General features: G+C 40.2%; 1 protein-coding gene across 1 annotated transcript in view; it reads left to right on the top strand.

Moving 5' to 3' along the window:
• Window positions 1-12,392, top strand: part of map2k6 (mitogen-activated protein kinase kinase 6) — a 49,648-nt gene extending 37,256 nt beyond the window's left edge. Inside the window, exons 6-12 of the mRNA XM_029699036.1 lie at window positions 5,505-5,621; window positions 6,536-6,587; window positions 7,466-7,593; window positions 8,490-8,567; window positions 9,906-10,045; window positions 11,416-11,461; window positions 11,777-12,392. Of these exons, the coding sequence (XP_029554896.1) occupies window positions 5,505-5,621; window positions 6,536-6,587; window positions 7,466-7,593; window positions 8,490-8,567; window positions 9,906-10,045; window positions 11,416-11,461; window positions 11,777-11,854 (639 nt within the window). The 3' untranslated portion in view covers window positions 11,855-12,392. The remainder of the gene's footprint in view (window positions 1-5,504; window positions 5,622-6,535; window positions 6,588-7,465; window positions 7,594-8,489; window positions 8,568-9,905; window positions 10,046-11,415; window positions 11,462-11,776) is intronic.
• The last annotated feature ends 2,374 nt before the right edge of the window (window positions 12,393-14,766 follow it).

Consider the following 14,766-nt stretch of genomic DNA (forward strand, 5'->3'; position numbering starts at 1 on the left):
ATTTAGCTTGCTTCATCAGAGATTATGCTTTTGGAAAGAGCTTGATATCGGCAAGTCCTCATCCTGGTAAAGTTGTCAGCCGGACTAATGTCATCACCACTATAGATGGCAAGCAAATCAAACAATATTTGGATGTAGCCCTCTAGTTTATCCCCAGAAAGTTAGCTTGTTAAGTAGCCATATTGACGTAATCTGTTATTATCTAGCTAGCCAATTTGACGTGGTCAATCAATGTAGCCTATCATGTCTATCAGCAGCAATCGTGATTAAACACTCTTAAAAACAATGTTAGCTCTACTTATCACTATGTTTAGCCAACTGTACAATGTTTCTACCAGTAGCTTGCAAAGTAAACATGATCAGCTAACAGTAAATCTGCAACAGGCTGACAGGCTGAGCACACAAGGGAAATTCTTATATATCACTCAAATATCCAATTAATGGTGGCCGATATTGAAAGATATTGTGAGGCTACCCTCACGTATCTAAAATTACACGATCAATTGATGTTTACTGTTCATTAAAAGTATGCAGTTACTTTCTGTATAACTCTAATGATAGAGCTAAATGTGCGCAATTGTTTTGCATGGAATAATTTGTAGTTCTGACTACGCTCTTCAAGAGGTGATGCTATTACAACCAAATAGTTAACATTAATTTAACAATCCCTTAAAAACGGCAGGCAGTTGTCAATGGTTTTAGCGTAGCTGGGGGTCTCCTTGCCCCCCAGCAGCCAAATTGGCGTTTTATTGATAACAACCTATAGTGCCTTCAGAAAATATTTATACCCCTTGACTTATTCCACATTAAAGTTGTTACAGCCTGAATTCAAAATGGATTCAATGTATTTTTTTCTTACCCATCTACACACAATACCCAATAATGACAGAGTGAAGACATGTTTTTAGATGTTTTAGCAAATTTAATGAAAATGAAATACAGAAATATCTCATTTACATAAGTATTTACAACCCTGAGTTAATACTTTATAGGTGTGCACCTTTTGCACACCTGGATTGTACAATATTTAATTTGTTAAAAAAATATTCATGCTCTGTCAGGTTGATTGATGATCATTCCAAGTCTTGCCATAGATTTTCAAGCCGATTTAAGTCAAAACTGTAACTAGGCCACTCAGGAAAATTCGATGTCATCTTGGTAAGCAATAGAGGTTGCCCGATTATGATTTTTCAACGCTGATACCGATTATTGTAGGACCAAAAACGCCGATGCCGATTAATCGGACAATTTTTTTATATATATATTTGTAATAATGACAATTACAACAATACTGAATGAACAATGAAGACTTTTATTTTAACTTAATATAATACATCAATAAAATCAATTTCGTCTCAAATAAATAATGAAACATGTTCAATTTGGTTTAAATAATGCAAAAACAAAGTGTTGGAGAAGAAAGTAAAAGTGCAATATGTGCATGTAAAAAAGCTAACGTTTAAGTTCCTTGCTCAGAACATGAGAACATATGAAAGCTGGTGGTTCCTTTTAACATGAGTCTTCAATATTCCCAGGTAAGAAGTTTTAGGTTGTAGTTATTATAGGACTATTTCTCTCTATACCATTTGTATTACATATACCTTTGACTATTGGATGTTCTAATAGGTACTTTAGTATTGCCAGCCTAATCTTGGGAGTTGATAGGCTTGAAGTCATAAACAGCGCAATGCTTGAAGCATTGCGAAGAGCTGCTGGCAAACGGAGGAAAGTGCTGTTTGAATGAATTCTTTCGAGCCTGCTGCTGCCTACCACCGCTCAGTCAGACTGCTCTATCAAATCATAGACTTAATTATAATATAATAACACACAGAAATACGAGCCTTAGGTCATTAATATGGTAAAATCCGGAAACTATCATTTAGAAAACAAACGTTTATTCTTTCAGTGAAATACGGAACCGTTCCGTATTTTATAAGTCTAAATATTGCTGTTACATTGCACAACCTTCAATGTTATGTCATAATTACGTTAAATTCTGGCAAATTAGTTCGCGACGAGCCAGGCGGCCCAAACTGTTGCATATACCCTGGCTCTGCATGCAATGAACGCAAGAGAAGTGACACAATTTCCCTAGTTTAATATTGCCTGCTAACATGAATTTATTTTAACTAAATATGCCGGTTTAAAAATATATACTTCTGTGTATTGATTTTAAGAAAGGCATTGAGGTTTATGGTTAGGAAATGGCAGACATATCAGTGTGGATGACGGATCACCACCTCAAGCTGAACCTCGGCAAGACGGAGCTGCTCTTCCTCCCGGGGAAGGACTGCCCGTTCCATGATCTCGCCATCACGGTTGACAACTCCCTTGTGTCCTCCCAGAGTGCTAAGAACCTTGGCGTGACCCTGGACAACACCCTGTCGTTTTCCACTAACATCAAGGCGGTGACCCGATCCTGTAGGTTCATGCTCTACAACATTCGCAGAGTACGACCCTGCCTCACACAGGAAGCAGCGCAGGTCCTAGTCCAGGCACTTGTCATCTCCCGTCTGGATTACTGCAACTCGCTGTTGGCTGGGCTCCCTGCCTGTGCCATTAAACCCCTACAACTCATCCAGAACGCCGCAGCCCGTCTGGTGTTCAACCTTCCCAAGTTCTCTCACGTCACCCCGCTCCTCCGCTCTCTCCACTGGCTTCCAGTTGAAGCTCGCATCCGCTACAAGTCCATGGTGCTTGCCTACGGAGCTGTGAGGGGAACGGCACCTCCGTACCCTCAGGCTCTGATCAGGCCCTTCACCCAAACAAGGACACTGCGTTCATCCACCTCTGGCCTGCTCGCCTCCCTACCTCTGAGGAAGCACAGTTCCCGCTCAGCTCAGTCAAAACTGTTCGCTGCTCTGGCACCCCAATGGTGGAACAAGCTCCTCACGACGCCAGGACAGCGGAGTCAATCACCACCTTCCGGAGACACCTGAAACCCCACCTCTTTAAGGAATACCTGGGATAGGATAAAGTAATCCTTCTAACCCCTCCCCCTAAATGATTTAGATGCACTATTGTAAAGTGGTTGTTCCACTGGATATCATAAGGTGAATGCACCAATTTGTAAGTCGCTCTGGATAAGAGCGTCTGCTAAATGACTTAAATGTAATGTAAATGTAAGGAACGTTCGTGCAACGATTGTGTTTTTTCCGCAAATGCGCTTTTGTTAAATCATCCCCCGTTTGGCGAAGTTGGCTGTCTTTGTTAGGAAGAAATAGTCTTCACACAGTTCGCAACATGCTAGGCGGCCCAAACTGCTGCATATACCCTGACTCTGTTGCACAGAACGCAAGAGAAGTGGCACAATTTCCCTAGTTAAAAGAAATTCATGTTAGCAGGCAATATTAACTAAATATGCAGGTTTAAAAATATATACTTGTGTATTGATTTTAAGAAAGGCGTTGATGTTTATGGTTAGGTACACATTGGTACAACGACAGTGCTTTTTTCGTGAATGCGCTTGTTAAATCACCCGTTTGGCGACGTAGGCTGTGATTCAATGATAAATTAAGATAAACTAGTAATATCATCAACCATGTGTAGTTAACTAGTGATTATGTTAAGATTGATTGTTTTTTATAAGATACATTTAATGCTAGCTAGCACCTTACCTTGGCTCCTTGCTGCACTTGCATAACAGGTAGTCAGCCTGCCACGCAGTCTCCTCGTGGAGTGCAATGTAATCGGCCATGATCGGTGTCCAGAAATGCCGATTACCGATTTGTTATGAAAACTTGAAATCGGCCCCAATTAATTGGCCATCCGATTAATCGGTCGACCTCTAGTAAGCAACTCCAGTGTAGATTTGGCCTTGTGTTTTAGGTTTTTGTCCTACTGAAAGGTGAAATCGTCTTCCAGTGTCTGTTGGAAATATTGCTGAGCGATTAACCTACTTTTTTTGGGAGGGGGGGTTATTAAACAACAAATTGAATGACGTCGTTTCAGTTACTTGAATTCCATTTAGTTCTGTTTTTGTGAGCACGTTTCTATAGAGAGAAATCAAATCATTCACGAGAGAAATTAAGTCAAGAAGTATATGGGACACTGGGCTGAAGGGAGTTGTAGTGATTTTTTCTTCATAATCAAACCGAACTGACCTCAAAAAGCACTAATCGCAGACTGAACCAGTTTTTTCTCTTGGATTTTGCCTATGTTTATAGCTGTATTCCGTTTTGTTTTTTATCCTAAAAACCTCCCTAGGCCTTGCCGATGACAAGCATACCGTAACATGATGCAGCCACCACCATGCTTGAAAATATGAAGAGTGGTACTCAGTAAAGTGTTTGCCAATTAGTTTTTTCAGTATTACTTAAGTGACTTGTAAACAGGATGCATGTTTTGGATACAAAAATAACTACAATGTTGTTGATCCATCCTCAGTTTTTTCATATCACAACCATTAAACTCTGTATTGTTTAAAAATCCTCTCCGGCAACTGAGTTAAGAAGGGCACCTGTATCTTTGTAGTGACTGGGTGTATTGATACACCATCCAAAGCCTAATTAATAACTTCAACATTTTGATTTTTATATTTTTACACATCTACCAATCCATGCTCTTTTTGTGATGCATTGAAAAACCTCCCTGGTCTTTGTGGTTGAATATCTGGTTGAAATTCACTGCTCGATTGAGGGACCTTACAGATTATTGCATGTGTGGGGTACAGAGATGGGGTAATCATTCAAAAATCATGTTAACCACTATTATTGAACACGGATTGAGCCCATGCAACTTATTAAGTGATTTGTTAAGCACATTTTCACTCCTTAACTTCTTTAGGCTTGCCATAACAAAGGGGTTGCAAAGGGGTTGCATGATTTTTTTGTCCAGAACATTTTTGACTTTGTGGCCTGTTGTAAATTAAACAAATACAAGTGTAAACAACAAATGTTTTTTAATTTTTAATTATTTTAGGAGAAACAGAATTGTGCATCGGTGCCAATATATTTGGCCGCATCTGTATGTTCATAGAGGCAGGTACTTAGTTACTAACTTAGTCCTCTTCCTAACTATATGGAACATAAGGCTTCCTACACTGCCATTACAGCCTTGAATTATACAATGACATTGTACTCTATGATGTGCTGCCATTCAGACCGGTACCATAGAGATGTGGGAGGGCATAGCTTTTTATGTTGTAGTCAACATAAACAAATAAAGAATTCCAGATTTTTCCGGATGTAGTTGCCTTCCTCCTGAAGAGAAAGAGTGTTCCACAGGATATCCCTCCACAGCAGAGCACATTAGAAAAAGCTCTTTCCTGTTAGTCGAACCGTGTGTCAGGAATGTAGTCCGACTCTGTTGTGTTTTTCCAATCTCTCCCTCAACCCCTCTCTCCATCTTTCTGTCTTCCCCCTTTCCATTTCTTTTTCTCTCTATCTCCAATCTCTCTACCCCTCTCCCCATCTCCCCCTTTCGACTCCCTCCACCATCTCTCCATCTGTACATCATACTGTATCCTCCACTATCTGAAAGATTGCCCCTTGTTATGTAATCAGGGTGATGTGTGGATCTGTATGGAGCTGATGGACACTTCTCTGGATAAATTCTACAAGCAGGTGATAGATAAAGGCATGACCATCCCCGAGGACATACTGGGAAAGATGGCCGTCTCGGTGAGTAGGACTAGGGCCCAATCCAAATCGTCCCCTGCGCCCTATGTACAATCATACTTGTAGAAGTTTCACCATATTGCTTATACCAATCAAATCCTCTCAGATCTCCACAAATGCATAGGGCATAGAGTTTAGGTGATGATTTGGGATTATATGGTAAAAGCATGCGTTTTCTTTTTGTTCCATCTTTGAAATGCAAAAGAAAGGCCATACATTGAGAGAGGATTCTAGGTGTAATTTAGATGTTGTCCACAAGATGGCAGCAGTGTGTGCAAAGTTTCAGACTGATCCAGTGATGAATTACATCACTACACAATATGTTGTATCAATATACATTTGGTTAATTTATAAATGTTCAAGTACATAACTATAGAGAACATACAAAAATGCTATGGTAATAAACAATTAAAGATTGCACACTCCCAGGAATGTCATACATGATGGATCATTAGCATCCCTACAGAATATACACTAACCTTCACACATCTAGATGGCCGGTCGGGGTGAGTGTGGAGCCAGAGACAACAGTGGGGTCAAACTGTAAAACCCAGTTCCTACATTTGAATATAAAAATGGATTTTATCAAACAAGTTACACCGGTCCCATAGAGGTTAATTCATATATCAGTCAGCCTAGAGACCAATATGAATAATACATGGGTTGTTTATGTGTAGGAATATACAGTATATTATGAACGTATTGTTCTCAGATCAGTCAGTCTCTAGACCAAGAGGAATAGCCTATTACTGTACGTGGTATACATGTAGTCGACTAAATATGTTAATTCATGCTAGATGCTTAATATACTAAGAATGAATAAATAATAGATGCAACCATATGGATTCCCCAATCTCCTTCTCTTTCTGCTGATGTGTCGGTGTTCTGTTCTTATGTTCTAATCTCCCTGGTTACAGGTAGTGAAGGCTCTGGAACATCTGCACGGTAACCTGTCAGTGATCCACCGAGGTAACATCACAGAGTTAAATAAAACGTTTTATATTAAAATATGTATATGTTACTGCCAAAAATAAAGGAAAGACTTGAGTAAATGATGGATACAAAGTATGTTGTGGTTCCTGAGTTAATTAAGCAATTAACATCCCATCATGCTTAGGGTCACGTTTAAAGGGTATGTGTATATGTGTCTCAGTCCCCAGATCTCAACCCAATTGAACACATATGGGAGATTCTGGAGCGGCGCTTGAGACAACGTTTTCCACCACCATCATCAAAACACTAAATGATGGAACTTCTCGTGGAAAAATGGTGTCACATCCCTCTAATAGAGTTCCAGACACTTGTAGAATCTATGCCAAGGTGCATTGAAGCTGTTCTGGCGGCGTGTGGTGGCCCAATGCCCTAATAAGACACAATGTTGGTGTTTCCTTTATTTTGGCAGTTACCTGTATTATGCATCTCTATGGGGTACACCTTAAAACAGTTGGACTAGTGTCCATCCTTTAAAACCACGTCTCACCAAAGGTCAAAGAGTCTATTTCTTGTGTCTAAAACCTGTGTTCCATGCGTCTGTTTCTGTATTAACATTGCATTTAGTAATTTAAGATGATTGCAGGTTACTAAAATAAAGTGAAAACTGCGCCTAGCCAGCGACCACAGTCCTGCTGCAAAAGTGTTTTGAGGGCTGTGTGTTTGAGATTGTTAACTGCTTCCCAGTTCTGTCACTGTGGCTAACTGACTCGGCAGATTAAATCAGTGATGACCCTGTTTCTCGTTCACTTCCGTCACACTCCTCTCTGTCTCTTCCATATCTCTCTTCCCTTCATCTCTCTCTCTCCTCTCTATATCCTTCCATCTCCTCTTTTTCTCCCCTCTTTCTCCCTCAGATGTGAAGCCATCAAACGTATTGATCAACACACAGGGCCAGGTGAAGATGTGTGACTTTGGGATCAGTGGTTACCTGGTGGACTCCGTGGCCAAGACCATAGACGCCGGCTGCAAGCCCTACATGGCGGTGAGTGGGTGTGTGGTAGGAGAGGTATAGGGGGTTTCAAATATATACAAAATAGATGTCTACTCAGTAAAATCAAACTATAAAGGATTTAGGCTTAAAGATGCTCATGAGCCAAGAGGGTCCCCAAAACTGTTGGACAGCTGTGTACGTCATCCAATTCCTATGATATGTTACGTCCTGCAAAAATAAATACATTTCCTTCAATTCACATAACCTATTACGAATTCCAATTCATACAATATGTTAGTTTTTTTTTTTACATTTACCCGTTATTTAACTAGGCAAGTCAGTTAAGAACAAATTCTTATTTACAATGACGGCCTACACCAGCCAAACCCGGATGACGCTGGGCCAATTGTGCACCACCCTATGGGACTCCCAATCACGGCCGGTTGTGATACAGCCTGGAATCGATCCAAGGTGTCTAGTGACACCTCAAGCACTGAGATGCAGTGCCTTAGACCACTGCGCCACTCAGGAGCCTAAATGCTGGCTCAGTGAATAACTGTTTACAGAACAGAGATATGATGTTCATGTTAATGAATTATTGTACAAGTTTGACTGAGCTGAGTTGACTGCTTGCTGCCTATATGTTTAAGTGCTACAGGTCTCTATGTTATGTCATTAGCCATGCCCTTTAATAACCACAGTTAGCTTTTAACTGCTGTGTGCCCAAACAGTGTGTCCACAGAGCCTTTGATTGGCTGAGCAGTTTTTAGGGCCTGGAGCACTCAGAGAACAGAATGGGTTGTGTGTGTTTGAGGTACAGATGATGGGGGGAGTTTGGGTCGTCTAGGACAACTAATGTTAGTTTGCGATACTAAAGTGATATTATCCGGGTCTCGTGTGTGTTTGTGTGTGCGCGCGTGTGTGCGCGGTTCTGTTCTGTCCCCCAGCCAGAGAGGATCAACCCAGAGATTAATCAGAAAGGCTACAACGTCAAGTCTGACATTTGGAGTTTAGGAATCACAATGGTGAGTCTCTATTCAAATTTTTACTTATGCAGATTATTAATTTCTAATAAAAAAATATGATTATTACACTAGTAGGCCTATATTATATTATTTATGAATGCTACAGTAACCACAGATTAAATGTTTTATTTTAGTTTTCCTGAGAGACATTTTGTACATTGCTAGTAATAGTCATAAGTGGAGAAATAAAAGTTCTATTGATTTGAAATGAATTATTGTGCAAATAGAACATGTTTTTCATGTTCAAGAAAAGCCCTGCCTTCTTTCAGGGAGACATGATGACTCTCTACTGCTCTGCTCCAGGAGAGCTGTTACATATTCCTCTCTCTCATTTGCACGTCCTAAATTCTGTCACACCCAATAACAGTTTGGTGTCAAAAGAACATGTGATGATCTTCCAGCTGCCAATGGTAGTTTTCAGAAATGTAACTGTCTAGGGCAGGGGTATTCAATTCTTAACCTCCGGAGACTGCTGGTTTTCTCTTCTACCTGATAATTAATTGCGCCCGCCTGGTGTCCAAGGTCTAAATCAGTGCCGATTAGAGGAGAACAATAAAAAAACACAGTGGAACTGGATTCAAGGTCCAGAGTTGAGTTTGAGGGGTCTAATGTCACAAATCACCCAATTTCTGGCGTTTAACGACAGAATCTTTAGCTTAGTGTATTTTATGTACAACAATACAATGCTGCATTCCTATTCATAGGTTGCACCTCCATTACTAGGTCGCGTCATGCCATTGTTTTGAATGTTCTAAAGCCACCCTACCGGTGACGCAATACTGGTGCCCTAAAGTCGTGATAATCCCAGTCATTCTGGGCGGAGGCTAACGACTGTTTAGTGTAAATTACACTACAGTGCCTTGAAATACGATTACATTGCTAAAGTAGTCAAATGTTTAGAAGGCAACAACTTTGTCAGCATTATCATGTTGTCAAATTTACTTTCGACATACGGCAATGTTGTCATTAGCCAGCAAAGTTCCTCAAAAATAGCTAGCAATGCTAACTTTGGCTAGCTTAAATCAGGTGACCTCTCGACCTTAGCTAACTAGCTACCGTTATTCTGCATCGAAAGTCAATCTGGCGACATCAAAGTGATGACAAAAGGTTTTACTACAAATGATTTGCCTCCCTTTGAATGCCATTGTATTTCCAAGCCACTGTAATGCACTTTTGATTAAATCTTCATCAACGCTCATTGACGATGCATTGAGTAGAATGCTCAGTTGCTCATCAGTATAAAACAAACGTTCAAAATAATATTGTGACGAAACATGCAACCCATGAATAGCCTGACCTCTAGCAGTGCCCTGTCATATCCTGTGCCCCCCTCTTCAGATTGAGCTGGCCATCTTGCGTTTTCCCTATGACTCATGGGGCACACCCTTCCAGCAGCTGAAGCAGGTGGTGGAGGATCCATCCCCCCAGCTTCCTGCTGACCAGTTCTCCCCTGAGTTTGTTGACTTCACCTCCCTGTGGTACGTTCTCCTCTCCTGTAAAGCTAGCCTGATCCCAGATCTGTTTGGGCTGTCTTTCCAAGTCTATGGTCGTTGTTATGTCTGTCATGACAGCGACAATTGGATTTGGCAAGACATCAGAAGCAGATCTGGGACCAGGCTTACCTGTACATAATGTAGGCCCTACAAAAGTGTTGTCAATGTCAGTTATGTCAGTATTTTCTTTCTGTACTTTGCCTTGTCTAATTCCACTCAAGGTCTTTGGCTATTGTATGAGTCCTACTTGAGCGCTTGCTGGATTGAGACTCACAAGAGAATTTCTCTTGACAATTTTTCCAGTTGTTGTTGTCATAGCCACAAGCACTTTATGACCAGGACAGAATGTGATGCATGTGCCTGGGTTCCAGAGACTAGGCTACCCTCTGTGGAATGTGTCTAAATATGCATTCTCACCAGCCTGTTATGTCTACCGCGCACTGTTAGGTCTCCACACCAAATTTTTAATATCTACTCATGCCGTTTTTCCCTTCCCACACCCTAAAAGGTTTTACATTTGTTTTACATGTAGGCCTACAGTACAGAAGATAAATTACATTTTTCCCACCATAAAACCTTGCTAATGGGTCATCTTGGTCTGTTGTGTTGTACAATGTAGGCTCTAGTTTTTCAGTTTTATGGCTGTCCGAAATGGGAACCTATTATCTACAGCAGGGATGAGCAACTTTGATCTGGCTGGGGGCCACAAAAAATCTGAACTCAACATGAGGGGCCGGCCCTAGCTTTTTGGGCAAAACGGCCCCACCTTGCGAGCAAAACATTTTAGCAGCCTCCCACTTGACAGCGGAGAGAAAAAAAATGTAAGCTTTAAAGTTAATTTCCTGCATTTTGACATGGGGCGTAGAGAAAATGTTGACATTTTAAAGCAAGTTTGCTGCAATTCTACACTTTTTGCCATGGGGCAGAGAGAATATTTAGCAATTTTATGACTCATTTCATACATTTCTACTCATTGTGCCATGGGGCAATGATAATTTGTTTAAATTTTACAGCTAGTTTCCTGCAATTCTACTCATTTTGCCATACTGCTATAAAAAATGTTTGCAGTTTTGAATATGATATCTGAATGAGAATGATTAACAAAATCAATGTGGGCCCCACCGATCAGTAATTTGACCATGATTACTAGAAGTTTAGTTAGCTGGCTAGATGAATTTACCAATCTTTAGGTTTTTACTCCGTTGACAGTTCCATGTCCGCTTGCAGTTGATTCAATCTGGAGTAGAGTGGAGTGGGAGACACATTACCAGATATGAGTCATCTAACAGTATCTCTATATGAATCATAGACATTGCAGTTGTAATCCTTTATCTCGATGCCCTTTTCATTCCCAGTTTAAAGAAAAATTCCAAAGAGCGGCCAAACTACCCAGAACTCATGGTGAGTGTGTTTTGAACTTTGGATATGTCTTATTATTTAGTTACACACTTTATTTTCAACTCTAAGAAATGTTCAATGCAAAGTGAATGTGACCATGTCCTCTTCCATTACTAACAGTTGACCACTAGATGGCAGACTTAGTCCAGTAATAATTTATGTTTTGTAATAATCTCCCCACTTAATTTATATCCAATCAATGCTATTGATTATATATCGAACTTTTGTTGAGTATATTATTTTTATACTTTATTTGATTTTACATGAATCAGTTAAATTGTCTCTTCTCTCATTTATTTTCTAATCTTTTCATCCCAGCAACATCCCTTTTTCATCTCCCACGAATCCAAAGAGACTGACGTGGCTTGCTTTGTCAAGGTCATCCTCGGGGACTGATAAGCAGCCCCGCGCCCTGATCTAAAACAACGCTCTGACCAATTGCCACAGGGGGAGGCGGGCCTTACAAAAAAGCACCAATCGCAAACCCTGTTACCTGCAGGACTCCAACGCCTCCCCAGTTCCCGACCCCTCCCTCTGGCACAGATGCAAATGGACAGTAGAGGAACTCCGAGGAGATGAATGAGGAGAATGATGCCCAACCATGTTGGAGGAATGAGGAGTTAGCCTTAAGGCCTCAAGGCCCTTACATATTAGATATGGGCAGTGGGGCAACGTGTAATTTACTGTTGTTTTGAGGATTGGAGGGCCAGGCCATGTGTAATCTGGATTAATTTAACTGTATGAAATGCGACTCCCGCCGACTCTCTAATTTTGTCCCACCCTTGTTACTGTACTAGACCCACTGCTCAAACAATGATTTGGATGTTAGTGAATTTAGGAACGTGTGGATTATGCCCTTTGCTATTGGTCAATCTCTAATATATTTTTAAACCTGGTGTGAAAACATAAAACAGAGTTTAAAAACAACTAAAAGTGATAAATATACATATGTATAATCTAAATGTTTGTATTATACTCAAAGAAAGTTGCATTGGTTTACTAATAGACTGCACATGTACAGAACATATATACTATATAATGAGTGGGTTTCAGTCCCCTTAGATAAACAGATAGTTACAGAGAGATTCAGATTCTATGACTGTCCAATGGTTGAGCTGTAGACCGGTAGACAGGCTGGAGGCCTCAGTCAGAACTGCAATGGGTTCTTCAAAGGAAGTTACTGCAGTTTGCTCTCTAATGTTGTGGGCTGTGTGTTTGGGTGGGTGGGTGGGTGGGTGGAAGCCTTCCATGCATGTGTTGTGTGTAAACTGAGGTAAATGTGGGCGACGTTATTGTTGTCAGTTGTGGGAGGGGTGCATCTAATCCTTCCTAGTCACTTCCTGAATATTCTTCTGTTCAACTTGAATAGAACTGGAGATAAGTTATACAGTTATTATTATTTTAAAGATATATAGCTTATATTTATTTATACTGATGAGATACAGTATACTGCAGTGTGCTTATTTATTAACTGCTGTTTTCCCCTTGAAAACTTTACATTAACAATAGAGAACTTTCTTATTTTACCGTTTTTGTGTATTTGTTGTGTGTCGCACTTGACAGGTAATGTTTTACTAAAACAGTTACTCATAACGCAAGCCTTATACACTGACTATACATTAAGGACACCTGCTCTTTCCATGACATAGACTGACCAGGTGAAAGCTATGATCCCTTATTGATGCCACTTGTTAAATCCACTTCAATCAGTGTAGATGAGACAATTGAGACATGGATTGTCTATGTGTTCCATTCAGAGGGTGAATGGGCAAGACAAAAGGTTTAAGTGCCTTTGAACGGGTTATGGTAGTAGGCGCGCCGGTTTGTGTCAAGAACTACAATGCTGCTGGGTTTTTCACGCTCAACAGTTTCCCGTGTGTATCAAGAATGGTCCACCCTCCCAAAAAAAGGCTATCCAGCCAACTTGACACCACTGTGAGAGGCATTGGAGTCAACATCACCAGCATCCCTGTGGAACGCTTTTGACACCTTGTACGGTCCATGACCCGACGAATTGAGGCAGTTCTGAGGGCAAAAGGGGGGGGGGATGCAAGTCAATATTAGGAAAATGTTCCTAATATTTGGTATACACAGTGTATGTGCTGCTTTAAAAAGTCAAAACAAAAACTGTATTGGTATTGGTGGTCTCATCTTTATTTACTCAGCATGTGTCCCTTTCTGTCCAATTGGGTTATTTCTGAACAATATTTAGGGGACCCCTTTTGGCTCAAGCGCACCACAAGAAGCAAACATAATGTATAGTCTCTTTTGTGCAGTGTCAGCCCCTCCACATTTCTCTACATTATCAAATGTACTATACCGGCTTATACACTGCAGGATTATATAGATTCAACATTAGCTTGCATAGGTTACATAATTAAAGTTTTCTGCGCTTAACCTCTCCCCCCCCCACTTACCAAAACCCAGAATACTTTATAGTAACCCAGGCTACTTAATAACTAACAGGGTCAGCCCCTCCACATTTTTATATATCATCAAATTTACAGTACCTTCAGAATGTATTCATTCACACCCCTTGACTTTTTCAGCATTTTGATGTGTTACAGCTTGAATTGAAAATGGATTCAATTAAGATTTTTTTTGTAACTGGTCTACACACAATACCCCGTAATGTCAAAGTGGAATTGTGTTTTCCCAAATTTGTACAAATTAATACAAATTAAAAACAGAAATGTCTTGAGTCAATAAGTATTCAACCCCTTTGTTATGGCAAGCCTGCATAAGTTCAGGAGTAAAAATGTGCTTAATTTTGTTTTTACTCATTCTGTGTGCAGTAGTAGCTTTTAACATTATTTTTTAATGACTCATCTCTGTATCCCACACATACAATTATCTGTAAGGTCAGTCAGCAGCCTCCACTGTTTTCAGCACGACAATGACCTAAAACACAAAGCCAAATCTACACTGGAGTTGCTTACAGTGAAAACAGTGAATGTTCCTGAGTGGCTAAGTTACAGTTTTGACTTAAATCTACTTGAACTTTTTATGGCAAGACCTGAAAATGGTTGTCTAGCAATGATCAACAACCAATTTGACAGAACATTTTAATTTTGAATAGAGAAATGGGCAAATGTTGCATAATCCAGTTGTTGAAAACTCCAGCTAACATGTATTGACTCAGGGGTGTGAGTACTTATGTAAATTAGATATTTATTTTATTTTCAATACATTTGCTAAAATGTATACATATATGTTTTCACTTTGTCATTATGGGGTACTGTGTATATGTGACAAAAATGCAATAATCCATTTTGAATTCAGGCTGAAACACATCAATAGCCTACATC

Source organism: Salmo trutta, chromosome 18, assembly GCF_901001165.1.
Source record: "Salmo trutta chromosome 18, fSalTru1.1, whole genome shotgun sequence".
NCBI classification, from domain to species: Eukaryota; Metazoa; Chordata; class Actinopteri; order Salmoniformes; family Salmonidae; genus Salmo; species Salmo trutta.